General features: G+C 42.6%; 1 protein-coding gene across 3 annotated transcripts; it reads left to right on the top strand.

The window, feature by feature from the left end:
• The first annotated feature begins 1,795 nt into the window (after positions 1-1,795).
• Positions 1,796-27,222, top strand: LOC147886525 (uncharacterized). 3 transcript variants are annotated; one of them, XM_087395926.1, is made up of 8 exons: positions 1,796-1,966; positions 2,295-2,573; positions 2,900-3,890; positions 4,004-4,105; positions 9,234-9,338; positions 9,591-9,717; positions 21,815-21,868; positions 26,677-27,222. In XM_087395926.1, the coding sequence occupies exons 3-8, from the start codon at positions 3,178-3,180 to the stop codon at positions 26,746-26,748; spliced, it is 1,173 nt and encodes a 390-aa protein (XP_087252052.1). In that variant the 5' UTR covers positions 1,796-1,966; positions 2,295-2,573; positions 2,900-3,177; the 3' UTR covers positions 26,749-27,222. The 3 variants fall into 3 exon arrangements, with proteins under 3 accessions (XP_087252052.1, XP_087252051.1, XP_087252054.1); XM_087395925.1 differs by having other exon boundaries at positions 1,796-2,573; XM_087395928.1 differs by lacking the exon at positions 9,591-9,717 and having other exon boundaries at positions 1,796-2,573.
• Positions 27,223-27,330: the final 108 nt, after the last annotated feature.

Raw genomic sequence — 27,330 nt, 5'->3', positions numbered from 1 at the left:
GTATCATTACAACCAAACCCCGATAGGTTTACAAAAAATGAGTAAATACGTGTCGAATCCATCAAAAAGTCCAAGGTTAGGGTCCACCACTTACCTACCACCATCCAAATAAACCATATGTTAGAACAATAAAGCTTAATTTGGGTAGACAGGTAATGCCTGTTTCCCCTGGCTTGTTATCGCTTTATCTAGGAACAAGAACATCTCTCCATATTCTAATGTATAAAAGTGTAATGATTTCACAAAGGAAAGGGCTAATAAATAATGCATTCACTCAATTTTAAAGGAAATGTACCAATAGACTAAAGTTGCATTTAAAGGAGTAAATTAATTAAAGAAGAAATTAACTAAAGAAAAAATTAATTAAAAAAGTTTTTTTTTTGGTGTGTGTGTGTGTGTGTGTTCGTTTTTACTGATCAAAATGTGTGTGTGTGTGTGTGTGTGTGTGTGTGTATGTGTGTGTGTGTGTGTGTGTGTGTGAGAGAGAGAGAGAGAGAGCGCTAATCCATATGCGAAGAGAGAGAGAGAGAGAGAGAGAGAGAGAGAGAGAGAGCTAATCCATATGCGAAGAAAGGTGGACTTTGAATTAAAATATCTTATCATCTAGTTGAAGAAAAAGCTAAATGAGAATTTAATAGTCTTTTCACCTATTTCTAAGGGTGGCTAACCACTAATAATGCAAAGAAAGCAAGACTTTGAATTGAAATATCTTATCATCTCGTTTTGGAGGAAAAGCAAAATAAGAATTTGATAGCCTTTCCACCTATTTCTAAGGATGGCTAACCACTAAGCCATAATGATCCCAAAGGTTAGCTACTCTGTAACTACTTGGCAAAGATGGATTTTCTTTCCACGAGGCCATAGATTATGATAGTCATAGGCGAAGTATGCTCTTACCGAGACCATGCTTAGAATGAGACTTTAGGACAATGAATGAAATGCACCCTAAGCAAAGACTTTGTGTATGTAAATAGAAAACTATCCTCTGAAAGATTGTCGTGAACTGGACGAACTAGGATGCTTTAGGGCCCAATGGAAAACCACCGTAAGAGTCTAACACAAAGTCACTAATTCAGGAGTGAAGATAAGAATGCTCGAGGTGGCTAGCTTGATTAATGATCTTCCTTCCCTTAGGCCCTCACCTTATATTAATCCTCCCCCAGGTGGCTATCTTGATTAATGATCTTCCTTCCCTTAGGCCCTCACCTTATATTAATCCTCCCCGCATCTTTCCATATCTCTTACTCTCTTGCAACTAAGCAATAGGAGTTTCAATTTTTTATTTTTGGCATGTATCTTTGTGGTAAACATAGATTTTATTATGAGGGCATAGCCTCTAGGTTGCAAGGAAAAGCATGTGAGGCACCGTCACCATCTAACTTATGGTCACTATCTAACTTATGGTGAGAGCTAATTTTGAGAAAAAGAATCCCACAAGAGGCCACGTGTAAAGATCAAGGTGGGCGCAGAGGGAGGTCCAGGTGGCGGGAAGGGATGGGCCACGTAGGACGGGGACCCAGGGGTAAAAGAAGCCACGTGTAAGGATCTAAAGGGGGGAGGAGGAGGCCAGAGGGCGAAGGAGAGGAGGACAAGTGGAATGATCGTGAGGGCGGGGAAGGAAGATCGGACGGTGGAGATTGAAAGAAGGAAAGGGAAGGTGCTCAAGGTACACGCAAAACGTCTGTTTTTTCATTTTCAATCGTCGTTTTCGTCGTCGTCTTCTTCTCCGTCTCTTTTCTTCTTCTGCTTCTTCTGATTTTTCTGCTTCTTCTTCTGATTTTGAGCTTCTCTTTGATTAGCTTCTTCTCCTTCTTTAGATCCCCTCTCTCTCTCTTTTTCTTCTTCTTCTTCTTCCCCTTCTCCTTCTCCAAAATTTCGCCGCAACTTCCTTTCCAGTCGCCCCCGTAGCAGTACCAATGGAACGACCGCGATGACCATGGGGAGGAGTATTGCAAGAATTTGAAGCGTATCCTTCGCACCAACCCCTCACACGCATTGACTTCCCTCGCCATTGTCACGGAACTCGCGCCGCTGCCTTTCGCTTCAGAAATTTCTGCTTCTTCTTCTGCTTCGTCTTCAATTTTGTCCAAAACTGTCGCAAATTCCGTTCGAGAGGCAGGAGGCAGTGTATAAATGGAAAGGGGGAGATGAGGAGCAAGAGGGACAGGGCAACGGAAGCTCAAGGAAAGGTTGGAAAATACTGAGGTCAGGACTCAAGGGAATGGTTTGCGAGAGGGAAGAGGACGGAGAAGAAGCAGAAGCTTCTCGTACGCCTTAGCCATCGCTGAACCCAGATTTCTTCGTCCGTAGCGGGATACTTCATTCCCGAAACACGTCTCGTCATACTTTCCCATCGACAATAAAATCCGTCAATCAAGAATGTCCTTGTCGTTAGCCGCTCTTTTTGCGAGATCGTTCGGCTCAAGGACGCTGGAGCAAGGCGTTGGCCAAGAATTATCGCATTTGCGGAAGTGTGCCTTGTCTGTGCCGGGAACTCTCCGCCTGTAGCCGCAGAGGAGCTCGAGCTTCAAATTTGCGTCTGCAGACGATCACCGCGCGGAGCTGCTAGCCTGGTATTCAAATTTGCAAATTGAAAGCCATCATCTCCTTCCTCGTTTCTCATTTTTTGCCCGTTATGACGCAATTTCCAAGGCTCATGCCGAGGAACACTCGAATTGTTCAATCGAATCTAATCGTCGAAACTTGCATCACGGTTCTTCCCCATGATCCACCCGTTACCGCCGGCGACCAAAATGCCTTTTTGACTTTTTGGGCGACTTGAGAACAACGTGTTTAATCCTCACGTTGTGGTGTCGACGATCCCTATGAATTCGAGTATGTTGTACATTTATCTCTTTACAGTCGGTTTCAACCCTTTCTGTTGAAATCTTGTGAACAGGACAATGCTTCGAGTACATCTCAAAAAGACATCGCTTCTCTGTCTCTCGTGAAGATAAACTGCATTTACGCTTCCTCGTCAGGCCGATCGTAGTGAGAGCGGGGAAATCAGACGAATGCGGTATTTGTGTAAAGTCTTCGGGGACCATACGCTTTCTTTATCACTACTGAAGTGTGTTAACACAACCTGAAGCTGCCGATGCATTACTCGAGAACAGGATTTCAAGGCTGTGAAAAGCAGTCGCTTTATGCTCTTTTATTGCCCGTAGCAACATCTCTATGTATACAATGAAGGGGATCGGTTTCGCATACGCAGCAGCTGCTGCAGTAGGTAACAGCTGTATAGATGGCAGCCGGAAATGGGCATCTCAAAGATTCACCACTACCGAATTGATTGGCCTTGTTGGCCTGCTCGATGCAGTCTTTCTGGCTGTTGGTGTTTTTGGATCCGGCAGGTTTGGATCCTTTAATACAATTTTCCAGGATACAGACTTGAATTTTCTCCGGATTGTCGTTATCAGTGCAGGGATAAAGGTAATTGCTGGGTTTTTGTACCAACGGGCTTTGCAAATATCCCCGTTGTCTGTTACCGTTCCATATCTGGCATTTACACCAGTGCTTCTTGTTTTCACAAGTTTTGCCCTCATGCATGAGATGCCAAGTTCTCAAGGGTTACTTGGAGTGGTTGTGGTCACTGTCGGGGGATATCTGCTTGCTATCGAGCAGCCAGGAGAAACAGAAATCAAAAGAGAGAGATCAAGGCCAAAGTTATGGAGCAGCTTTATGGCCTCTACGCTTACGCGGGTATCTAGCTGGTTGAATGTTTTGTTCCGAGGGAAAGAAAGGTCATTCCAGTCAAACGAAGGGAAATGGGAACAGAAAATGGACATTGAAAATGAGAAGTTGGCTGTTTCAGAAGCACGTGGGGAAATGTTAAATGGGCCCGTTACTGCTGTTGTAGTTAAGGGTTTTGGCTGGCCGTCTTTGGATTGGTAAGCATTTTCTCTATATGGGATCCTTTTATAATCAGGGTGCTTAGAACAACCTAGTATTCTAGCATAGTAAACCTCAGCAAAATGTTGATCTGCCAGATGCTCAATGACAGGATCTCATGGGGCAACATTCTGGAACCTGTTTTTGCATTGAGGAGGGAGCAAGGGAGTCTTCTCATGCTTGGAGTAGCTGGCCTACTGAGCATCAGTAACAGGTGCTTTCTGGCTTGCTTCTCTCTTTAAGTTGCTTGATGCTTTGTGCTGAACTTGTGTTACCAACCACCCATATTTAACAAATTAAGGAAATAATTTCCAAGTTTTGGCATTGACATCAATCCTGCTTGCATCCGAGCAACAAAAGCCTGCTAGGCATAATTCAAACCAATGTGTATCTAACGAGAGAGAGACTGAATAGCATCAAAGACCAAGGCTTTAAAGTCAGCATGCTCCAGATAACTATTATTAATCAGCAAAAGCCTTCGGCAAGGCAATCTATCAGTGGGAAATTCATTTAAGGAAAGCCTTAACCAAAGAGGGGCTTGATCCGAATGTGTGAAAGCATGATCAACCCAAATTTGACAAGTAAAGGCATCACAATGCTGTGGATCAACCTGATACCATCTGTCCAAGCGTGCCCGATAAGAAGATTGAGCATTATGCTGAAAGGTATAGCCCGGAAGCATGGGCTGTAATTCCTTCCAGAGATCAACCAGGTGCAACTGAAGCAAAAAATCAGACCATGCCTGTGTTTCAGAAGCCAACATATGAGAGTGGCCTGAGGTGTTGTCACCCGATTGAGGGGCATTATTAAAATCACCACAAATTAAGGCATGTTATCGTCATGGATAAGTATGCATGGCAGTCCAGATCAAAGCTCTATCATGAGAGGATTGGGGGGTGTAAACCGATGCAAAGTCAAAAAAACGATGAGAGACATAGGCAAGAGGGAGAAGCAGAAAGGAGAGGATGAAGGTGGCTGAAAAAGGTGCGACAGGAGCCAGAAGGAAGCAAGGAGCTTGTATCCCATGAGATCTATTCTTGAAATGACTAACAGAGGTTGCTCGTTGGTAAATATGCTCCTCTTTCCATATTCCAAAGAGTAATTGCTAATTTGCCCTTCACTTTGTTTCAACAACTCATCTCATATGGCTATATCTCGTGACTTCTATATCATTCTTTTGTTGTTCAAATAAAACTTGATCACACGTGTCTTTTGTTTGCTGAAAAGCGACGTTGATAGCGTCTTGTACTTTACTTTCGACTTGTTGTTTATTGCTGGTAGCCTTGACTTTTTACTGTTGTCTTGTCATATTAAATCAATTCGGACTTTGAATAAAATATTCCCATTCTGGTAAATTCACCATCTTGATAAAAATCAATTAATGATGCACTTCACCTTGGTTAGTGTCAGTATCAAACTGCTTCTTTTGTTGAAACCTCTTTAATAGAGTGCTGTCAAAAATCTTCCATTTGTTGTCGTTGTTGATTACCATGGTACTTTGATGTCGAGAGAGATTCTATGTAGAGCCTCAAATATCCTCTAAATAGGTTGAAATGATGATGAAGAATCCCGAACTCATCTTAATAATTGCCACCAAAGATGGTTGAAAGAGCACCAAAAGATTTGCGTTCTGTTTATTCTGCCTTAACAGATGAAGGTTGATGTGATCTTTTGAAAAAACATTGCCTCAATAGGCCTTTAAAATTACAATTTGCTATTGTGCCAAAGTGTTTATTGAACAATGCCAAATAACCTCCTTTGTCTTTTGCAGCAATATAAAACTATGATTTCGATCAACACTGAAATTGGCTTTCATATGGGCTCAAACACAATGTTGATATTAAGAAGCCCAAAACAATGCTTGGAAAGTAATACTTCCCAAGTTCTGCAAAATTTGTTGGAAATTCGTTAATGATGTTTTAAAATATGTTTCTTGATAGTGCTCACATGATGCTTGAAGCTGCTTCAGACTGGGCCTCAATTGTCTATAGATCGTGTGATAAAAGGCCATTACTCTTTCAAAGCTAATACAGAGGAAACAAAGAGGCCTTTAAAAAGTGCCACATTGATTCAGGGTCATGAGAAATATAATCTGAAATTGGCTTTCATATGGGCTCAAACACAATGTTGATATTAAGAAGCCCAAAACAATGCTTGGAAAGTAATACTTCCTGAGTTCTGCAAAATTTGTTGGAAATGCGTTAATGATGTTTTAAAATATGTTTCTTGATAGTGCTCACATGATGCTTGAAGCTGCTTCAGACTGGGCCTCAATTGTCTATAGATCGTGTGATAAAAGGCCATTACTCTTTCAAAGCTAATACAGAGGAAACAAAGAGGCCTTTAAAAAGTGCCACATCGATTCAGGGTCATGAGAAATATAATCTGAAATTGGCTTTCATATGGGCTCAAACACAATGTTGATATTAAGAAGCCCAAAACAATGCTTGGAAAGTAATACTTCCTGAGTTCTGCAAAATTTGTTGGAAATGCGTTAATGATGTTTTAAAATATGTTTCTTGATAGTGCTCACATGATGCTTGAAGCTGCTTCAGACTGGGCCTCAATTGTCTATAGATCGTGTGATAAAAGGCCATTACTCTTTCAAAGCTAATACAGAGGAAACAAAGAGGCCTTTAAAAAGTGCCACATCGATTCAGGGTCATGAGAAATATAATCTGAATTTGGAAAGTATATAAGACGCGGGAGATAATACTTTTCAAGAGATGGGAGAAGAGGCCTTGTGTGTCCCCATTGCTTGCCATTCGCCAATGACGATATTGGGTTTGGCATTGTGGCTTGTCTGGACACCATTATTGTGTTACATGCAACCTTTTTAATGATTATGACGAGCAGGATTCATCACCTTGCTGCCATTTAGAGATTTCTTGTGGGTTATAATCCCTTGTCTTTGTTTGTCAACAGCACCGTGTGGAGAACCAAGGCTATATGCATCTTGTGTTGCAGGTCTGCTAATATTGCACTGTTCAGGCGACTGTTTGTTGCTCAGCTGCCTTGTGATTATGCCATTCCCATGTGTTGCATTGGCAATTGCACATATGCTACCTCTCCCTTTTTAAACATTCCTTGCTGCTATGACTTAATATTTATATATTTAAGGTTATTTATGTCTCTTTTGTGCTGATCTCTGTGTGCCTTGTTTTATATTTCTACTCTATTTCCTTGATTTGGCTTTCCCTCCACTTTCCAAAATAACATTTACCCTTAGTAAACTCTCTGTGATAATTTAAAAAATGCTCTCACTCAAGGGGGTTCAAAACATCCTCTCAATGAACCAAAGAGATCTTTTTTAATTGGGTAATTTAAAAATGAAGTTTTCACTCAAATCGAATGGAGTAATAAATAGCATACTCAAACTGGACTGGGGCAGGCTGATTGAATGGAACAGAATTCTAGAACTTTTTTGGATTGGTACTAATCTATATTGTTTTTCTTAAAGTTTTCTAATAGATAATTCTATTAGGGAAAAAGAGGTTTTGAATTTGGGCTTTGATATCTAATTCCAATTTGTTGGAAAATGAAGACTTAATGTACACACAAGATCCCAATAGGCCTTTTGAACTGTGCAATGCAGCCTTGTGAATGCCACCAACACAAGCTAAGTAGTGGCAGTCAACACTTGGTTGACTGCCACTACTCTAGTGTGGCAAGATCTGGAGTGGGCTGGATGGGTCTGCAGATACTAGAGCTAGAGTGGCTTGGAAGACTTTAATACTCCCGACACATGAGGGTGGATTCAATATCATTGATTCAGATATTCAATGCATTTTCTTTGCAAGATGATTGTTAGGGGATGTATGCTAGGACGGGAGCCATGGAAGGATTTCTTTGTGAGAGGCATTATTTCTTGTATAGCTTTCTCGGGTGATGATTGTATCAGGTGGATTTTCAGTTTCGTAGATATTGAAATGACTTCCTTGCCAATTTGGCAGCCATTGTCAAGGTGTGGCGCAGTTTCGGAGTTTGTTGGTTCAGACTGGTTAGATCACACAAGGTTATTATCTAGGATGCACGGCTTCTTCGAGTGAGAGTTGTGGGATCGGTTGAGAGTGCTTGGTTTGTTTCATCCTGGTATGTTGACCCCAGTCTATAGATGATTCTTTTGGGGAACTGGAAGTATGGATATAGGGGGTGTCCCAATAAAATTATTGACCTGGGACTGTAGTGAGTGGAGCTGGTTGGTTAGCAATGCATGGAAGTTTCAGATTCAGGATAAGGGCTGGCGACCATCCAAAGCAGTCCATTGGAAGAGCTTTCAAATTAGCCGGGATTTCATATTTGTTTCTAGGGGAGGCTTTTGTTTTGCCTTTCTTTGCATGTTGGGATTGTAATATACAACTGGAGGGAGATTTTTGGTACTGATCCTTCATGTCCACAGTGTAGGCATGTTATTGAGTCTACTGAGCCTTGTGTTTGGGAATATAGACATGTCAAAATCATTAGAGTGCTGGGCTTGTGGGAAGGTTCATCCTCTCCTTGTTTCTTACTTCTGGCTGAGTAGCTTGGCTCTCTTTGACTGGACCTTAGGTCTTTTATGAAATCCATGCCTCCTCATCATGCTCTTTCAGGGTGAGACTCTTTTATGTTAGGTATGTAGCTTCCTCTCTCTCAATACAGCTCTGCACATGCTTCTGTGGACACAAGCTGGGAGATCATTGCTAGTATCACTACATGGAACATCTGGAGGGCCAGATGTATGAAGGCAATCAACAAGGTAAGGTGCACCCAGCTACGACATTGGCCAGCATTCGGACAGACATTGTGCACCATTCTAAGGTCCATATGTCTAGGTTGCAGGAATGTCTCGTTGAGGCGAAAGAGCCCCTGCTTCTTTGAGTCGTCCTCTGGCATGGTTAGCCACTTTCAGCCACAGTCTTGGCTTTTTCAGCTTCTGCATACTTATTTGATCCCACAGTTCTTTCATGCTCTGCATGATGTACTTCAACATTGGGTTTAGTACTCTTGATGTTTTCTCTCATACTTAATAGAAATCTATTTCTTGGGAAAAAATTAAAATGTACACACAATCATGAAGAGCAATTTCTATTCACAAAACATCTCCATGATGGAAGGTTTCTCACCTTTCCATTTTACACTCGTCGAGTTTTGACTTGACTCATTTCCTAAGATACGTCATGGCAGCATTCCTCATTCCACCACTCAACCTGTCACTAGTTAAAATTATCATGCTGAAGATGGATCTTAACATTGTATGTTTTCACACATGCCCATATATCTAATGCATTTCGTGTTTATGTCATACTGTATCAATATTTCATTTATTAACTAATCTTTTTGGTTTGTACAATGCATTAATGCAGTTTGGATAAAATGGGATCACACTTGGCACCATCACCGGTCGTCTTCGCAGCTATCCAGAAAGTGATCATGGCTATTCCAGTGGTAGTGTTTCTTGGTTTGACAAGGTTAGGCATATATGTCTATTGCAGCATACTTTAGATGGGGATATTGTTTGCATATGGAATAGGCTTGCCTTATGTGTGGGGTGATTGCATCCTGGGATCTGTACTTGTTGGCACATGTGTCACATGTTGGGCCATCTGTTACAGCTGTGTCTAGCAGCTGTACAGGATTTGATCGTGCAAGCAGAAGTTGTTTATTGAACAAGGTTCCTTCTGATGTATAGATGTTAACTATTTTTTCTCACTTTACTGCAGCCCAGGATCGTTTAGGCATCTCTTTGGCAAGTTCCCTTCTCTTGTTGCCATCTCGCTCTGTGAGATTGTGGCCTTTATCTGTTATTTGAAAAGTTTGGAAACATTGTTGGTTGCATACTCCATTGCTGTGAGTCATTTCTTTACCAAACTTTACTATCGCTTTATTTCCTTCACTCTGTTCACCCACAGTAGAAGCTTGAGTAAGATTGTGAGCTGTGCACTTTTGTTGTGTATGTTCTTCAAATGTTTTTTTACTACCAATGTTGGGTTTTGTCTTGATTCTGTTGCAGTTGCTTCTGTTTCTGTTTTCCATTCTGTCAAAGAATTGGAGTCTATTGAAACTTAGCCATAACCTTAACTTTGTCAAGTGTTATTTTGCACCTTTTTCTTTCAAGTCTTAGTTTTATGTTGCAGTTGGACTACTGGTTGAAAAACTTATGGTTTTGCAAAGAAAACACTGCTAACATAGTTTAGGAATAATGGCATTTTTAACATCCTCCCACAAGAGGTCCTTGAATCTGGTTCCCATACAATCAGGGCTCCACCTGTTATCTCACCCTCGATACTGTTGCTTTTGTATAAGCCCTAGAAGTCATTGGAGGATGGAGGTATGGCAGTAATGTTTAAGTAGTATGGCAACCTCATTGGCATGGCCAATAGGATAAGGTACAGTGATAGATACATGTGGGCCAAGTGGTCCATGCACATGGTCATGCTTCGCACAGTTAGGTGCAGTCCTATTCAACTCCACAAGTCACACACAATATATGCTCTCCCAAAAGCAACATATGAAGAAGATGGATTTGGATAGCCTTAAATAATCAGCCACATGTCTCTCAGGATTAGGAGAAGACATGGAAACAGCAACTACAAGCAAAAGTAGAGGGCTGGAAAAAATAGCGTGCTGGACTGCAGTGGCACCATGGCTCTCACAAGCATGCCTAGCACAAAGAAAAGGGGAATAAGCAGCACGAGGACCAACAGGCTAGGCTGCAGCAGGAGCTAACACTGTACAAGATAAACACGGTGCCTTCCTTCCACCCATGCATGTGGCAGGCTTGTTATTGATGTAGCATCGGCTATAGAAGAATGATGCGTGAGCAGAGAAGGATACACATATACAGATAATTCCTCTCAAATTAGCCTCTCTTGTATCATTCCCATGCTAATAGGTGCCCCCTTTCTTTACACTATAAGCTTTCCACTCTTCCCTCATACTCTTATTCTCTCCCCTTCTTGCTGCAACAATGCTTCATCCCTCCTCCCTTGTGTCGTGCTCTGGCCCGGCTAGAGAGATAGTGCTTCGAGGCACACTTCCAGGACCCACCGACGAAGGGCTGGCTCTACAACACACTTGTGCGACCGACTGACACACTTCTGGGGATGTGATCTACGGAAGACCAAGTGTAGGAAATTCGAGTGGCTACAGGTGATTATGGGGTCCAAGAAATTTTATGTGATTGTAATGGCTGAATACCTTTGATTTGGGTGCAACACACTGCATTTTTTTTAATTACATATTTTTCCCCAGAGGTTTACGCACGGGTGAAATTTCAATTATGGAAAGGTTTGAGGTACTGCTTGTCGTAAGTTTTCCTCCCACATGATTCTTGAATTTCTTGAACAATGACCAACCATTACCCTGTTTCTCTATCACTTCATACGGTTCAGTCCATATTGGCAAGAAGATTTTGTCTAGCTGATGATCAAGGCAGCTGTCAAGTCAAGACAAGATCACCCTCTTTGAAGGGCTGTTGCCATTGTCATCTGACATGAGCATTAAGGAGTGCAACCATTGGAGTTCATCCAACTTTTCCAGCTGCATCAATTGGGCTTCTGTTTCTTCATCCTCTACCAACTAATGTTTGATGCAGGACACAATGTTCATATCTCTATCTCCATGTGCAGTACAGCTTCATATACCATATACTAATTCGAACAGATTATGGCTCGTAGAGGTTTTGTGCATGATGTTGTAGGCCTAGATTTGCCTTAGGCACTGGCTTCAATGTCCTACGACCACTTTTGCAATGGACTTACATAAGATCCAGTGGTTCTCTCGACTCATCCATGTACTATCAGGCAGGTAGTACATGCTTGAGGTGTAGTGCTTAGCTTACACTCGTTTCATCAATGGCTCAATAGCATCATTGATGAAATGTGATCCATTATCTGAGAATTTACATGGGAACCCCAAACCTGGTGTAAATTCTTTCAAAGATGAAGTTGCAAACCACCTACTATTGGCTGCTGTTTGGACAGACATGTCTTCAGCCCAGTTTGTGGCATACTGGGTAGCCACCAGTACATATTTCGTCTTCCAAACAGTCACTGAAGAGGAATGAAAAAATCCACCTCCCACTTTTGAAAGGGGGTGTAGAGTGACAGGATGATGCTTCCCTCGGTGAAGACCTTTCTTGCCAAAGAAAGAACAGCCATGTCTTCAGCCCAGTTTGTTATGCTCTAGCCGAGGTAGCATGACCTCGGAAGAATCAGTCGACATTTCCCTTAAAGGATCTATCTCTGTAATATATGTGTTGGCGCTTCATGTAAATGATCGGGAGGGATTTAATGTCAAGGTCCTAGGTGAGGGCTGATAGCACTAGACTAGATAGATCTAAGACCAAGGGCCTAGTGCTGAGATATTGCCTAGGGGCAAGGAATTAAATGCATCCCAAGAGAGGGGTGAAATGTTGCATTAGGAAGGCCCTATATAGATGACATGTGGCATCTAGATCTATCTAGGGATTTGGGGTTTGCTAAGGCTAGAGAGAGAAGAGAAGAAAATGATTCATGTGATTTCAACGTAGATCTCTGTCTGGCTCGTGAGCCTTAGCAAGAATTGGCTGGGAGGGGAAACATGGTGCTGCTTCCGTGATCTGCAGTAGAGGCTATAGCTAGAGAGTTTAACAATTGGTATCAGAGCAGGTTACGAAGGGGAAAGGTGTGGAGCGTTGGTGGCGAATCACCCGACGGTGACGACGAACAGCGAGAAGGGATCTGTGGGTTTGGACGAGAAGTCCAACGTGAGCGTGGAGCTGGAGATAAAAACAGTTCGCTTCTTGATTCACTGTCATGAAGGAGCTCGTGATGCAGGCCTGTGGCAGAGGAAGCCGTTAACGAGGAAGAAGAGGAGACTGGGAGGAAATTCCGTCAAGCATGAACGAAAGCGTGAAGGTGAGGAACACTCTTGACGGGACTGCAGTCGTGAAGCGTGCTGACGACGAACGGTTGGCGTGGAGAAGAGAGGGGATTCGTGGTCTACGATCAAACGGAAGACCTGAAGAGCAGACGGCGAATTCGTACGTGACGGGTCTCTGATCTTTGGCAGCGGCTAGCAGGCGTGGAGCGCGGGAACGTGACGTGATACGTGGACTGCTCGTTTGACATCGGTCTACGCAATAAAAACAGTTGACCTCCAGGTTCTGAGTCGTTGCTGGAACGAGGGATCCCGTAAGAGCCCGAGCAAATGACTGAGTCTTTCTTGGAAAATTTGTAATATGAGTGACCAATCATGAATACTTGTAACATTGTTATTTTTGTATATCATCCAAGTCTGGATCCACTCCAACAGTTGTCGACTGCTTCCCTGGCGCATATGTAATCAGAGATTACGGATGACTATGAGGCTAGGTGACAGGTTGACGATCGAGATCTGAGAGCAGGCCGTACGTGCAGGCTGCAAGCTGTGGGGAGTTTCCAGGGAGCACTTTATCTATTTTCCCCTTTGGTTTTCGTTATTCCTGTTTTGAAGAAGCAGTTAGACTTTTGTGGTTTTAGCAGAGGTCGCAGTTTATGATGCTATAGCAAGGACAGATTATGCTTGAGGATATGCCTGTATACTTCAGTCTGAGTTAATTTGCAGGAATTTCCCTAATATAGGGAAAAGCGCCATCTGTGATATATGCGTGCATTAAATGCTTGATTAGTGTGAATGTGGGATTGCAGGAATTCCCTAGTATAGGGAATTGTGCCAGAGTGTCAGTACACTGAATTGTGTCAGCTTATGAATACAGTGTTCTAGAGGTGTTTATAAAAAAAAAAAAAAAACCCCAAAACAAAACACCTATTGAACTGAATGGAAGCAGAAGAAGGGGCTTCCAGGAGGGACCCTGGTGAATCAGGAGTCCGGCCGACCCAGCAGGGATCGCGCCCAGTAGCTCACACTTTATCTGGCAGGATTGCATTGCTGGAGGATGCCTTGCAACAGTTGTTAGCGCAGCAATTACAAGCCAACGCAGGGCAATCTGAACTTAGGAGAGCGTTACAGAGTATGTCTGCCAGACCTTCTCGAGAGGAGAAGGGAAAGGCTCCAATGGAACTGGAGTCTAGTGTCCATACGGTCGAGCCTAGAAAGGCTAAAGTGCCAAATATTGCGAATTACAGACCGGAAAAGTATTCTGGTCGGATGAACGACCGTAGCTCCGATGTCATTGAGACCTGGTTACACAAATGGGACGAGGCGTTCGCCATTTGTGAGATCAGAAATGACATCAAAAAGATCCGCGAGGCCACCCACATGTTTAGTGAGGCAGCGGATCGGTGGTGGATTAAACAACAAAAAGATGGCATAGCATCCACTACCTGGGAGGGGTTAAAAAGAGAGTTCAGGAAACACTTCTTACCTCCTGACGAGGCATCCCGAGCTTGGGATCAATATAGGAACCTTCGTCAGAGAAATTTATCAGTGGCAGAATACAGTGATAAGTTTCGAGAGAGTGTAATGAAGGTTGACGAATCCCTGCCTCAATCAATCCAAGTGAAAGATTTCATATTTGGATTGAATGATCGAATAAAAATGGAAGTTCGGGCTAAGTACGCGAACACGCTAGATGATGCAATAGCTATAGCCCTGAACTACGAGGATGCCAAGGGCAGCAAGCCAAGTGGGTTTGCACAGGTCGGAACCCAGTATGGGTATCTGAAGAAATCTGGGTTTAAGAAGAAGTGGGCTAGTAGAGGGAGTGGCTCGCAGCCAAGTGGTCAAGCCAAGCAGGCGAGACCGGCTGAAACTCCTAAACCAAGTACCACCATTGGAGTAAAGAGGAAAGTAACCCCAATGGCAGCTCGGGCTTGGTCTAAATCTCCCTTGAACCCAGAACAGTGGGAAAAAGCGAGGAGAGAAGGCTTATGCTTTGGTTGCCTTCAACCTCATCAGTGGAGAGATTGTCCATGTAATAAAGATCATCGGATGGCTGAGATGGTGATCTCAGAGTGCGACGTGGAGATGCAGGGAAGTCCCAGAGCGGAAGAGATGCAAATTCAGCTAGCGGGATCTTCTCAGAGGTTAGTACCTTATTTGTTTTGTGTGTCTCTTGCTAAGTTAGTGACGAGTGCACCTGATAACATCCTATCTAAGCCCGCAGCAACGGGGTATACAGCCTTCAATGATACGGAGTTAATTAAAATGAAAGGGCAAGTGGCCAGTCATGATGTCATTGTGTTGTTTGACTCAGCGTCAACTCACAATAATGTGATTAACTCCAAGCTCGTGAAGAGGCTGAAACTAAAGACAAGTCCATCTGACTATGCGTACACAGTCAGGATGGCAGATGGAAGTTCAACTGAAGTATGGGACCAAAGGGTTACCCAGTTGGAGCTTCGGATTCAGGACTATGCTGAGAAGCTTGATTTTGAAATGACCAAGCTTGCTCATGCGGATATAGCCCTGGGAATGGCGTGGCATTCTAGGAAGAATCCAGCCATTGATTGGAAAAAGCACGTATATCGATTCAAGATGAATGGTGTGCTTTATGTCTTGCGAGGTGAAAAAGATATACCTCAGGGACCGTTGGTTTCCGTGATGGAAATCAGAAAGGCTCAAGTAGAGTTTTTGTACCTTTGCACAGCATCGGTAGAGTCGGTGAATGATTCTTCGACTAGCACTGATGTTACGCAAAGTGGTGAGATGGCCAAGTTGGCTAATCTTATAACAGAGGAGTTCTCTGAATGTTTTAGGGATGAACTACCTTATGGGTTACCTCCAGAGCGGAAAGTTCAGCATAAGATTGAACTGATCCCGGGGGCAGAACCTGTAAATAGACCTCCCTATAGAATGAGTTTTACTGAAGAGGCGGAGGTGCGTAGACAATTGGAAGAATACCTCAAGTTGGGGCAGATTCAACCAAGTTTCTCACCTTTTGCTTCGCCAGTGATATTAAAGAGGAAAAAGGATGATACGTTTCGCCTCTGTATAGATTACAGAGCATTGAATAATATCACTGTTAAGCACAGGTATCCGATGGCTCGGATTGATGATTTGCTAGATGCATTACATGGAGCCGTGATTTTCAGTAAGATAGATCTTAAGTGCGGCTATCATCAAATCCGGATTAGAGCCGAGGATGTGCATAAAACCGCTTTCAGGAGCAGGTTTGGTCATTATGAGTTTTTGGTAATGCCCTTCGGACTTACCAATGCTCCAGCAACCTTCGTCATGCTTATGAATGATTTACTACGTCCGTATATTGGAAAGTTCGTAGTACATTTTATTGACGATATCCTAATATTCAGTAAAAGTGTTACTGAGCATCATGAACACTTAAGGATAGTGTTCAGTACTTTGAGGAAAGCCAATCTTTATGTGAATAAAAAGAAAACTATACTGTGTATGGTTAGGCTTGAGTATTTAGGGTTCATAATTACTCCACAGGGGGTAGAAATGGATCCGAAGAAAGTGGCTGCGATACTAACTTGACCAATCCCTCAGAGTCTGACCGCGTTGCGATCATTCTTGGGATTTGTCCAGTTTTATAGAAGGCATATCAAAGGATATTCCGGAATAGTATCGCCATTGAGTGATCTGACCTCCGATAAAGTACCTTTTGTTTGGGGACAGAATCAACAGGAAAGTTTTAACACCATAAAACAAGCTGTGGTCTCAGGACCGGTGTTAAAAATAGTTGATCCCCAGAAACCGTTGTTCCTAGAAACCGATGCAAGTGGCATTGCGGTAGGAGCAGTCCTCCTTCAAGAGGGAAGGCCAGTAGCCTTTGAAAGCAAGAAGCTTTCTCCCTCTCAAAGGAATTGGCCAACTCATGAATTGGAGTTGTATGCAGTTATCCATGCTTTAAAAACATGGAGGCATTATCTGTATGGTTTAGAGTTTTATGTGGATGTAGATCATGATACTCTGAAACATTTTTGTAAACAGCCTGACTTGAGGGGCCGCCAAGCTAGGTGGGCAGAGCTCATGCAGGAGTTTAATCTAACGATTCGGTACCGAAGAGGAAAAGACAATAAGGTTGCTGATGCGTTGTCTCGCATTATGCACAACCTGAGTTTCACGGTATTAGAGAGTGCTCTAATGATCGAGATCAGAGAAACTCAAAAGGTGGACGAGTTTGTCCAGAGCTTATGGCCTAAGGTTCATGTGTTAAAACCCGGGGAAAATGAAAAGGATGACCTGGCATCCAGAAAAGGCCAAACTTATGCAAGATATACCATAAGAGATAGTATGCTAGTTAGAAATAGCAAGGTTGTAGTACCTGGTCAGAATGATCTCAGGCAGAGAGTCATTCGACAATGCCATGATAGCCCGTGTGCGGGACATCCAGGAGTCGAGAAGACATATGATCTCGTGAAGCGAGATTTCTTTTGGCCAAAGATGAAAAAGCATATTCATGAGTATGTGACACGGTGTTTCTCGTGTCAGGTAAGTAAGGCCGAGCGGGTGAAGCCACCCGGACTTTTACAGCCCTTGGAAATACCACTAAATAAGTGGGAGAGCATTTCCATGGATTTTATTATAGGGCTACCTGCAACACAAGGGGGATATAATTCTATCCTTGTGGTGGTTGATCGTCTAACCAAGATGGCTCACTTCATTCCGACTAGAGAGTCTGTTAGTGCCCCGCAAGTGGCGGATTTGTTCATTAGACATATATTTCGTCTGCATGGATTGCCTAGATCCATAGTGTCAGACAGAGATGTTAGATTTACCGGTCATTTTTGGACAGCGGTATTTGAGACACTAAGGACTGAGTTGGGAATGAGTAGTGGGGATCATCCTGAGACGGATGGTCAGACGGAGAGAGTCAACCAGACTTTAGAGGATATGCTGAGGGCATATGTGTCATTGAGGCAACATACATGGGACAAGTGGTTGCCATTGTTGGAGTTTGCCTACAATGATAGGAAGCATTCATCTACTGGGTTCAGTCCGTTTGAGCTGAACTATGGTTATAGACCAGCCAATCCGACTATAGTTGGAGTACCTCAGAAAGTGCCTAGTGCCGCGAACTTTGTAGTTCAGATGCGGGAGATGCTAGCACTTGCGAGAGCTAATATCCGCCAGGCTATGGATAGAGCCAAGGTGTATGCAGATGAAAATCGGTCTATAAGAGTATTTGAAGAAGGAGAAAAAGTTTTTCTCAGAATTCCTTCGCACTCGAAGTCGTTGACTTCAGGAGAGTGTGCTAAGTTATCACCTCGATACTGTGGGCCGTGGTTGATTCTAAAGAGAATAGGCAGTGTAGCCTATAAATTAGAATTGCCACAGGGGTGTAAGGTGCACCCGGTTTTTCATGTTTCACGTTTAAAGAAATTTTTACGTACAGGTGACTCACTAATCGAAGGTGTGGTTTTGTTTCAGGAGATAGAGGATATTGCAAGGCGCAAACCAACAAGAATCCTGGACCGAGGAACAATGCAAATACGAAATCGAAAGATACCCACGGTGTTGGTTGCATGGCATGGTCAGCCTCTATCCGAAGCTACCTGGGAATCCGTATATCAGTTACGGAGAGTGTTCCCAGACTTTATTATCGAGGACGCTGATGTCTGAAGAGGGAAGGAATGTTACGCTCTAGCCGAGGTAGCATGACCTCGGAAGAATCAGTCGACATTTCCCTTAAAGGATCTATCTCTGTAATATATGTGTTGGCGCTTCATGTAAATGATCGGGAGGGATTTAATGTCAAGGTCCTAGGTGAGGGCTGATAGCACCAGACTAGATAGATCTAAGACCAAGGGCCTAGTGCTGAGATATTGCCTAGGGGCAAGGAATTAAATGCATCCCAAGAGAGGGGTGAAATGTTGCATTAGGAAGGCCCTATATAGATGACATGTGGCATCTAGATCTATCTAGGGATTTGGGGTTTGCTAAGGCTAGAGAGAGAAGAGAAGAAAATGATTCATGTGATTTCAACGTAGATCTCTGTCTGGCTCGTGAGCCTTAGCAAGAATTGGCTGGGAGGGGAAACATGGTGCTGCTCCCGTGATCTGCAGTAGAGGCTAGAATAGCTAGAGAGTTTAACACAGTTTGTGACATATTGGGTACCCACTAGTAAATATTTCTTCTTCCAAACAGTCACTGAAGAGGAATGACAAACTCCACCTCCCACTTTTGAAACGGGGGTGTAGAGTGACAGGATGATGCTTCCCTCGGCAAAGACATTTCTTGCCAAATAAGTAACAAGCTCCTTATGCTTTATAGTTAGTAGTTATATCTGAAGGCACATGGTAGGAGGAACGGAATGGAAAAGAAATGGAAGAACTAGAAAGCAATGAAAGGAAGTGGAAAGTACAAAGCAATGATAACCAAAATACTCACATGATAGAAAAGCTTGATGTAGACCACTCTGATGTGACACTAGACAAGTACAACACTATATAGTGTGACACTAGACTCTAGAAAGCCAAAGTTTGTATGGGATCACTCCCAATATGACACGTGGCATGTCTAGGACTCACTAAACGATAAAAACATACCTAGAACACCTAGAACGCTCACTTTGACTTCATGTTCCAACACCCCGCCATGAAGGAAATGTGAGGGACTACTGGAATGAAACCAAAAACAGAACATGACAATGATGGAGTCTACTGCTCTGTGCACCCCAAGTAGCTCAGAGGCTCAAATGAAGCATGGCTACCTGACCAACACATCGGTCTAGGGAATGCACCAACATTCTAAGGAATACCCTTTGAAAAAAGTACAGTAGCGTCAGGAGTATTGGTATACCTCTGTTCATGGTCAAGTAGCATGGCCACCATGCCATGGAAGTCCATCTTTGCTTCCCGTAGTGCTGGAATGACCTCCCGGTACTTTGGAATATCTTCAATGCTTGAGAGGAGGACAACAACTTGATCATCTACCCCTACAGGGGCCTTCAAAGCAGCAAGTTGTGTGATGAGGGACTCCATGTCATTCAGATGCTGTTGAAGAGAGTCTTCATGCTTCATGGTGAGCTTGAAGAACTCATGGTGAAGAAATTGATGAGTTGGTTGCCAAACAAGAGCTCTAACCTGCTCTACAACTCATTGGCGGTGAGCTCAAAATCAAGGTGATGAATGACAGTATCAGCAAGAGCCAAACCAATAAAAGAGACTGCCTTGTCATTTTGAGCTTGCCATTGGAGAAGCTATTCTTCGGCTCCCTTGATTTCCCATTCACAATCAGCCATAGATTATCTCGCATAAAGTAGAGGCCGCATTTTGGCTTGCCATTTTGCAAAGTTGCAGAACTTCTCAATGGTAACACTTGACTTGGAAGACTCCATAGCTGAAAAATGGAAAGTACCAGTGTAAGGCCAGCAAGTTGAAGAGTTCAAACTCGTAGTGGAATAACTCGGGCCTTGGAGTAGCAACTTCAGTTGTCGAGGAGCAGGTTGGGGCAGAGAATGGTGGGGGAATTTGAGGCAGATGGCAGGCAAAGAAAAGGCAGCAGGCAGAGAAGGATTCCAGCAATGCAAGATATTGATGATACATGATATTCACTCGATATCAAATGGGCTGCAGCAACATCTGAGAACTGGAATAGAACTTCTTCAAAAGATACGTCACTTATAATAGCAACAGGCAACAGAAATTCCATCACGAACTCAAATTTTGTTAGAACTTGAGGAAGCCATAACTTTTGATTGAAATTTTGGATTAAGTCAATGTTAAAGGCAAAAATATAGAGTTCAAAGTCCTCTACAACTTTGCTGAAGACTTCAAGTACAGTGGCATATAGGTCAGCAAGAATATTGTAAGAGAGCACAGTGAAGGCAGCTACAGAACTGTTTGTCTTCTGTAAGGCAAAAGTTAACTATTTCCTCTTGGAGCACCAAAATCTGGTATTCCTTCCGGTTTTGAAAACTCCTATGGTAGTGGTAGAAACTGGTTTTCAGTTCAGACTTTACTTTCCTAAAGAGGGATGGACACATGAAATTGTTGAGGATCCCTGGCAACAATCTTTGCTTCATGGGATCTGCTACTGGTATGCAAAGCTTGTAATATCTCAATCGACAAGCTATCCTCCTCTGAGTACAACTTTGATAGTTGAGGTTAGTTTTGAATGTGTCATAGCAATTAGTAGTGTTTGCTCTTCCCCATTTCTCCCACACAAACATGCATCTCCTGTTCTAAAGAGGAATCTGAAGTTTAATGTGAGATTGCCTTGAGCTCTATCTTATGCAAAAACCTAGGTATCTCAACACTCATATAAGACGTGCGCAGTGGATTACTTTTTCCAGTGGGAGTAAATGTGTCTAGGGCCTACAGCCAAAGACTTGAGAAGTCTTCAACGATTTCGATTCTTAATTTATGTTTAAATGTCATCATAAGGTCAACCAATAATATTAGAACCTTTTGTGATAGGCTCTATTGTGAATTAATATGTATCAATCTTAGAGGCCCCTTTAAAAAAACTTAGAGCCTAGCCAAGGGACTAGTGGAACAATTTCTGACAGATAAAATTTAAGAGAAGGTTCCACACAAACTTGTAGATGCAAATTACCTCTTGCTCACTACTTTCTTTTCCCCCATAAAGGATGGGCTTGTTGCTTGTCATTTCCAAAAGGAGGACCCATTGGTTCCAGAGGAGATTGTTGGGTATTGGTACAGAGGTCAAGTAGCATCCACAATGTTATCATGTGGATGCTATCTCTTCTTTTGCTCCTCTCTACCATAAAGGAGCGGCCTACAAACGTATCTAACTGAGTGGATAGAATAACATGAAACTTGATCACTGACATTGCTTGTTTCCTATATGCTCCCACATTTGGCATAAAGTAAGATCCTATATCATTGTATCTCCAATTGCACTTCATTCTTTCGCTCTCATAGACTCATTGGGTACCTAGAAAAGTCAAACAATCCATATGTATGTGCATTCGTGTGTTTATGCAGCCATATGTGTGCTTTTGTCAATATTTTACCTTTTATACTCTAGGAACACATGTTGAGGCTCCCTTGCTCTTTAAATTCTATTTCTCATTTGATGCTGGTTTTTCATCCAGGCAAAACGCAGCAACGTGTTGATCTCAGTCATTATTGGTAGGCTACTTTTTAAGGTGAGCTCTTTTTTTGATTTTCTCTTTTAGAAGAAATAGAGAGGAAAAGCAAGTATTACCTTTTCATTTGAAGAGAGAGAGAGAGAGAGAGAGAGAGAGAGAGAGAGAGATTTATTAAACAGCTCAAAGGCCTTAAAGGTCTATGAGACCAAAGTTTGAGATACATCAAGCTCATATACCCCGTGTAGCAGAACTAGAGTTCTCTAGCACACCTCTACGATATTAAAATAAACATTGAAAAATGAACACAAAATCCTTGGAAAAATACATAGGCTGGTATGTCTAGCAATAGGACCTCATAAATATGGTGAAGATTTGATTCTAACACCTTGCAACGTGCTCAATGGGTCTGTGGTACCAAAAAAGAGAATGAAAGAAAGAGAGAGAATTTATTAAAGTCTTCAAAAGACCAAAGGGTCTATGAGAGCGAAGACCACCAAATACAATAAAAAGCTAGAGGGTGGAGCTACTACAGAAGGAATCCACACCCAAGGCGCATGTCTGAAATGACAATAACCTATAACCTATATATATATATAGATAGATAGATAGATAGATAGATAGAGAGAGAGAGAGAGAGAGATTATTAATGTCTACAAAAGATCGAATAGTCTATGAGACTGAAAAAAAAACCAGATACAATGAAAGCTAAGGGTGGGTCACTAAATGGGCACCCATACCCAAGGCTGATGTCTATAGCGAGAAAAAAATGCGTTGTCGCTATGAGAGATGGAAATCCTAAAAGGGAGAGACATCGAGGGGAGCCCCTGGTCATTTGCCAATTGGTTAGATGTCAATTTGAGTGATTGGACCTATGTATGCTATCTGTGGGACCAAATCCTCCAAATGATTGAGGGGACACAAGAGGATCTTGTTTGACAGTGGTTGTAGATCTGGTGAGGAGTGGCATCAAGAAAGAAAACCAATGATGGATTGTTGTTGATGCTCAGCCTGTCTAGGCCCATCCCTCCCTCTTGTCGTCTCCATGCCTAGCAAGTACTATCGTCACTCAAGTGTTTTTCTCCCCGCATGAAAATAAGAGGATGTGTATGCAGTTCTCATGTGAGTGTCCACCAAGGATTGGCCTGTCGAGTCGAGCACTCTAGCTCTCTGCTACATCTAGTCCTCTGTTGTCCCTGGCTCGGGTCACCGAAGAAAAAATATGTGATCATGCTTTGATTGGGCTCTGCCGGTCCCTTCTGCACTCCCCTTTGTGCTCGTATGAGCTGATCTCTCTACCTGTGGGCCTCAAGAAGGAAAGTGGCTACATGCTGCTGATCAAGATGTGCCTATAACTCTCTGAGTGGGCCAAACCCACTATTGAATAGACAACGATATTATCCATAAAGTATATCGGTGTGTGCCTCAATTTTTTGGATGATATTTCGGCAACCGCCAAACAACATGTGAAGGATGTGAGGAATGCTCTCCATGTATTGGAAGATAATCAGCTCTATCTTAATGCAAAGAAAAGCAAATTTGGATTGTTTGAAATCAAATATTTGGGATACATCATCAATGCAAAAGGCATTTGCTTGGATCATGACAAGGTTCAGGCCATTATGCTTTGGGCCATTCTCCCGACTACCTAGGAGATCCAATCCTTTGTTGGTCTTTGCTAGGCCTATAGTGCACATATGGACGGTTTCTCCACAATTGCAGCACCTCTCATAGATTTACTTAAGGGGGTGAGGACCCACCGGCAAAAGATCTCTGTTACTAGCAAAGCTTGATAAGCCTTTCATGATTTACAACGTTTTGCTTCGACAACTCCATTTTTAAGCTAGTGTCTTGGGATGATATGTTTTTTATCATCATTGATGCAGACAATATAGCCATTGGTGCAGTTCTGGTTCAAGAATATCAACCAGTGGCCTACTATGGCACGCAAGTTAAATGCCACCAAGGAGAAGTCCTCGGTATATGACAGGGAGTTGCTTGGTGTGATTGAGGCATTAAAGCATTGGAATCCCTTCCTTTATGGTCGGACCTTCACATATCACCAAGTTAAGCCCTTAAGTGGCTTCAGACCATGCCTAGTTCTCAGTGGAGCGATCAGCAAAGTGGAGACAGATTTTCCAGCAATTTGATGGCATGATCGAGTATGTCCCTGGCAATAATAATCTAGTAGTCAATGCTTTTAGCCACAAGACCTCCATCTAGACCATTAAAGGTTCTAATGTGCTTGAGATTCAATGGAAGGATCTTGACAGTATGAAGGCACAATACTCGGACTCTGTGGAGGTAGGCACCCGATTTTAGTTGGCCTCCAGTCTAGATTCTGGCTAATATTCAATGCAGGATGGTTGGTTATTTTATAAGCACAAATTTGTGTGTATGCTCAAGGATGAAAGACATGCACTTCTTCATAATGGTCACGACTCCTTATAGGTAAAAATAGGGGCATCAATAAAACTTTGGAGAAGCTAGAGCACCTATTTTATTGGCCAAAGATGCAGAATGATATGTACCACCATGTCCAAAGTTTCAAAAGGTTAAGGTCTTCCACAAGAAATTGACCAGCTTATTCAAGCCTCTGCCCATTCCAACAAACCCTTTCAGAATATTTCCATGGACTTCGTGGGACCCCTTCCAGCAATTATAGGTACATGTAACATGCACTGCATGACTATTGTTGATCATTTCAGTAAGTTTTGTATGCTTGTACCTTGCAAACAGAGGGCCACCGCAGAGGATTTGCTTGCCTGTTCATTCGGTACCGGTACCTATTGGAGGTTTACCTTGCACTTTTACCTCATACAAGTTTACTTCACACTTTTTGGAGGGCCTTGTTGATAATTTTGGCACGAGCTATAGCTCTCTAGTGCATTCCAATCGTAGATAGACAGACAGACCAAAAGCTATGATCAATTGGCATTTGATGTTCTCAAAGCATATTGTCATGATACACAATCAAAGTGGGAACCATACCTTCGACTGGTGCAGGCCATCTCAATGACGTGCATTCATCGAGTATTGGTTTTACATCGTATGAGGATGCTTTCGGCCACAGGTTCTCATCCCTTTTAACTCAAATGGTTTCTCCCGTCTCTTGAAACCAACAAGACCATTGAGACTGTAGCGGAGATCACTGAGTCGCAGCCTATTTATAGTCAGACCTGGCTGCCTAGGGTCAGCCACTATCAGCCCTTTACTTCAGCCCCCCATTTCACCATTCTGTTTCTGGCCTTGACTCCTCCTGTTCCAGCCTTTCCACACCAATTTCAGCCCATCCTACCTTGCCAGGGCTGTATCAGCAGTTTCTCTCTCAGATTCTCAGTGCATTCTCTCTCAGCACATTCTCGATCAGTTCACTCATTGAGTATTGTGAGAGGAGCCTAGACTACCTCTATTTGCCGAGTCTCTTGTTCCCCCCCTTACTAATCTATATGATGAATCAGGCTTGGATTTTTTTCCCCATGTATGGATTAAATGCTCCTCAACATGCTTGTGATCTGGTTGGACTTACCTTCCATTCCTGAGGAAGGTATTTTTTAATATTGTTGGCTTGTCAAGGCCTTTCGGCCAGTCAGCCAACAGTCAGGCTAATCATGCATGACTAATTCAGGTTTAGAGGTAAGTGTTGTAAGATAATGGTGTATGCGAAATTATGGTTATGCACAGGGACACTTAAGTGGTGTAGAGCTCCAAGGAGATGAAAGCTGGAAGAAGCTATTTTTTCTTGGTGGGGACAGCAAGGCTCACACAATGGAGCACCAAGAGTCGCAAGGTTATCCAAAATATTATTTTGGCATATTTTTGCTGCTGTACAATTTGTATCGGTGTATCTCAAGTTATGAAGTGCAACACCTTGCTGTGCACATCTGTCCACAAGTATGTGTCACTGTTTTTACTATCTCTGAATGTCAATTCTGCATAAAGTCATGGAGAAAAGATGAGCTGGCTTGTGAAGGGTTCTTCATCGGTAAGATGCAATATGGACTATATTACAGGACCACTTGCTTACATTATTGTATATGGGACTAAAGTCTCCAAAATGCGCGTGGCAACTAGCGCAGACCCCCTGCTTTACACTAACTCATATTAAAATTTAAGCCATTTCCATGCGCAAGTGAGGGGTGAAGGCCAGCACTTCCAACATCATGAGTAGCAACAGGGCATAACAAGCTAGTGGTACTCCTTCCTCATTATTTCTATTTGGTGCTTCCGAATTGTTGTGGCTAGTAGCCAAAATTTGCAAGGAGAGGAGAGAGAATTATTTGACTCCTATGTTTCCATTACAGATTATTTTGGGACTCTGTTGATAGTGCCTTTATTATGGCCCAGCTAACCAAGTTTGGACCTGTTGAAACAGTCCACCAGTACGCTCAGTAACTGCATCATGACCCATTCCTTCTATTGTGTCAAAGGCCTTCTCAAAATCTACAAACCAGCAATAACGAGCATGTCCGTTACTTTTACCTCTTGTTACATAACCCTCAGAGTCACCAAATAGTCTATTGTGAATTGTATTGGTCAGAACCATGCTTGTGAGTGTGACCTTACATCTATTTACTCTGCCCATTTGCTGATTTCTTTGTCTATTACAAAGTAATTAGGATATAACTAGTTGGGTCCTGCTATTCAGACCCGTACATATTTGGGCTTGTCAATTGCCTATCCCCTTTTAAACCTGAACAGAATTAAACTCCTTTTAAACTTCTATTGAGCCTGTGAATGAAAAAGTGAAAATATGAAAAAACAAGCCTGACATTCAAAATAAAATTGAATTCTGTGGAATCTATTTAAAATGGCAATGCATTTTTGGGTATGCATTAACAATACTTGGTCTTTCTTTATTGTCTCAGGAGAGAATCTTAAGAAGACTGCCTTTTATCTTACTCATGGTTGGAGGGATGACATTGATTGTCTTATCATAAGGGCCTTATGGAGAATTCAACTCCAGGAGCATATTGCTGTGCATCAGTGGAAGTATTAAGTTGAACTATTCTCATCAAAGCCAAATACCTTGCTTGTGGGCCATTGAACAGCAATCGTGAAGGGATAAGCTTATAGATCCACAAAACCTGTCTTAATTGACGGCTGATTGCAGTTGCAGTTATGGCTCAATCAAGTGTTCATGAGGTATGATTATCTGGCAAAAAAGGTGATGGAACTAAGAATATGCATGAGGCGGGGATGTCAATACACATTGTGGAAGTGTCTAATACCTCTAGTCAAGTAAAAGACCTTCCCGAAGTTTGATGCCTGCAAGTTACATGCTCGATAAGTTAACTTGATCGCATGTTATGAGGTTGATCAAGCGGCAAACTACATATGTTCTTGCATATTTGAGGATTGACAATATATGGATTTGTCCCATGTGGTCATGGGCCTTTGTTCGTCACCGCTAATTTTATATGTTCTAGAATCATGCAATATCCTGTCAAAATACAAGTGATTATCATGCCATACTTCTAGTCTTAATAACATAGCCCGATTACAAGAAGTCCAAAAACATT

Source organism: Dipteris shenzhenensis, chromosome 24 (genome assembly GCF_047967505.1).
Source record: "Dipteris shenzhenensis isolate YYH24624 ecotype China chromosome 24, Dip_SZ_1.0, whole genome shotgun sequence".
Classification (NCBI taxonomy): domain Eukaryota; kingdom Viridiplantae; phylum Streptophyta; class Polypodiopsida; order Gleicheniales; family Dipteridaceae; genus Dipteris; species Dipteris shenzhenensis.
Note: the sequence above shows the minus strand (reverse complement) of the source record. Positions and strands in the feature narration are given on the sequence as shown.

What these genes read in the sequence shown, in the direction of transcription:
- LOC147886525 (XM_087395926.1), top strand. Translation starts at nt 3,178, where the DNA reads ATGTATACAATGAAGGGGATCGGTTTCGCATACGCAGCAGCTGCTGCA. An exon ending in GGCTGGCCGTCTTTGGATTG is followed by an intron (nt 3,891 to 4,003) that starts GTAAGCATTTTC and finishes GCTCAATGACAG; the next exon opens with GATCTCATGGGGCAACATTC. An exon ending in CTACTGAGCATCAGTAACAG is followed by an intron (nt 4,106 to 9,233) that starts GTGCTTTCTGGC and finishes GCATTAATGCAG; the next exon opens with TTTGGATAAAATGGGATCAC.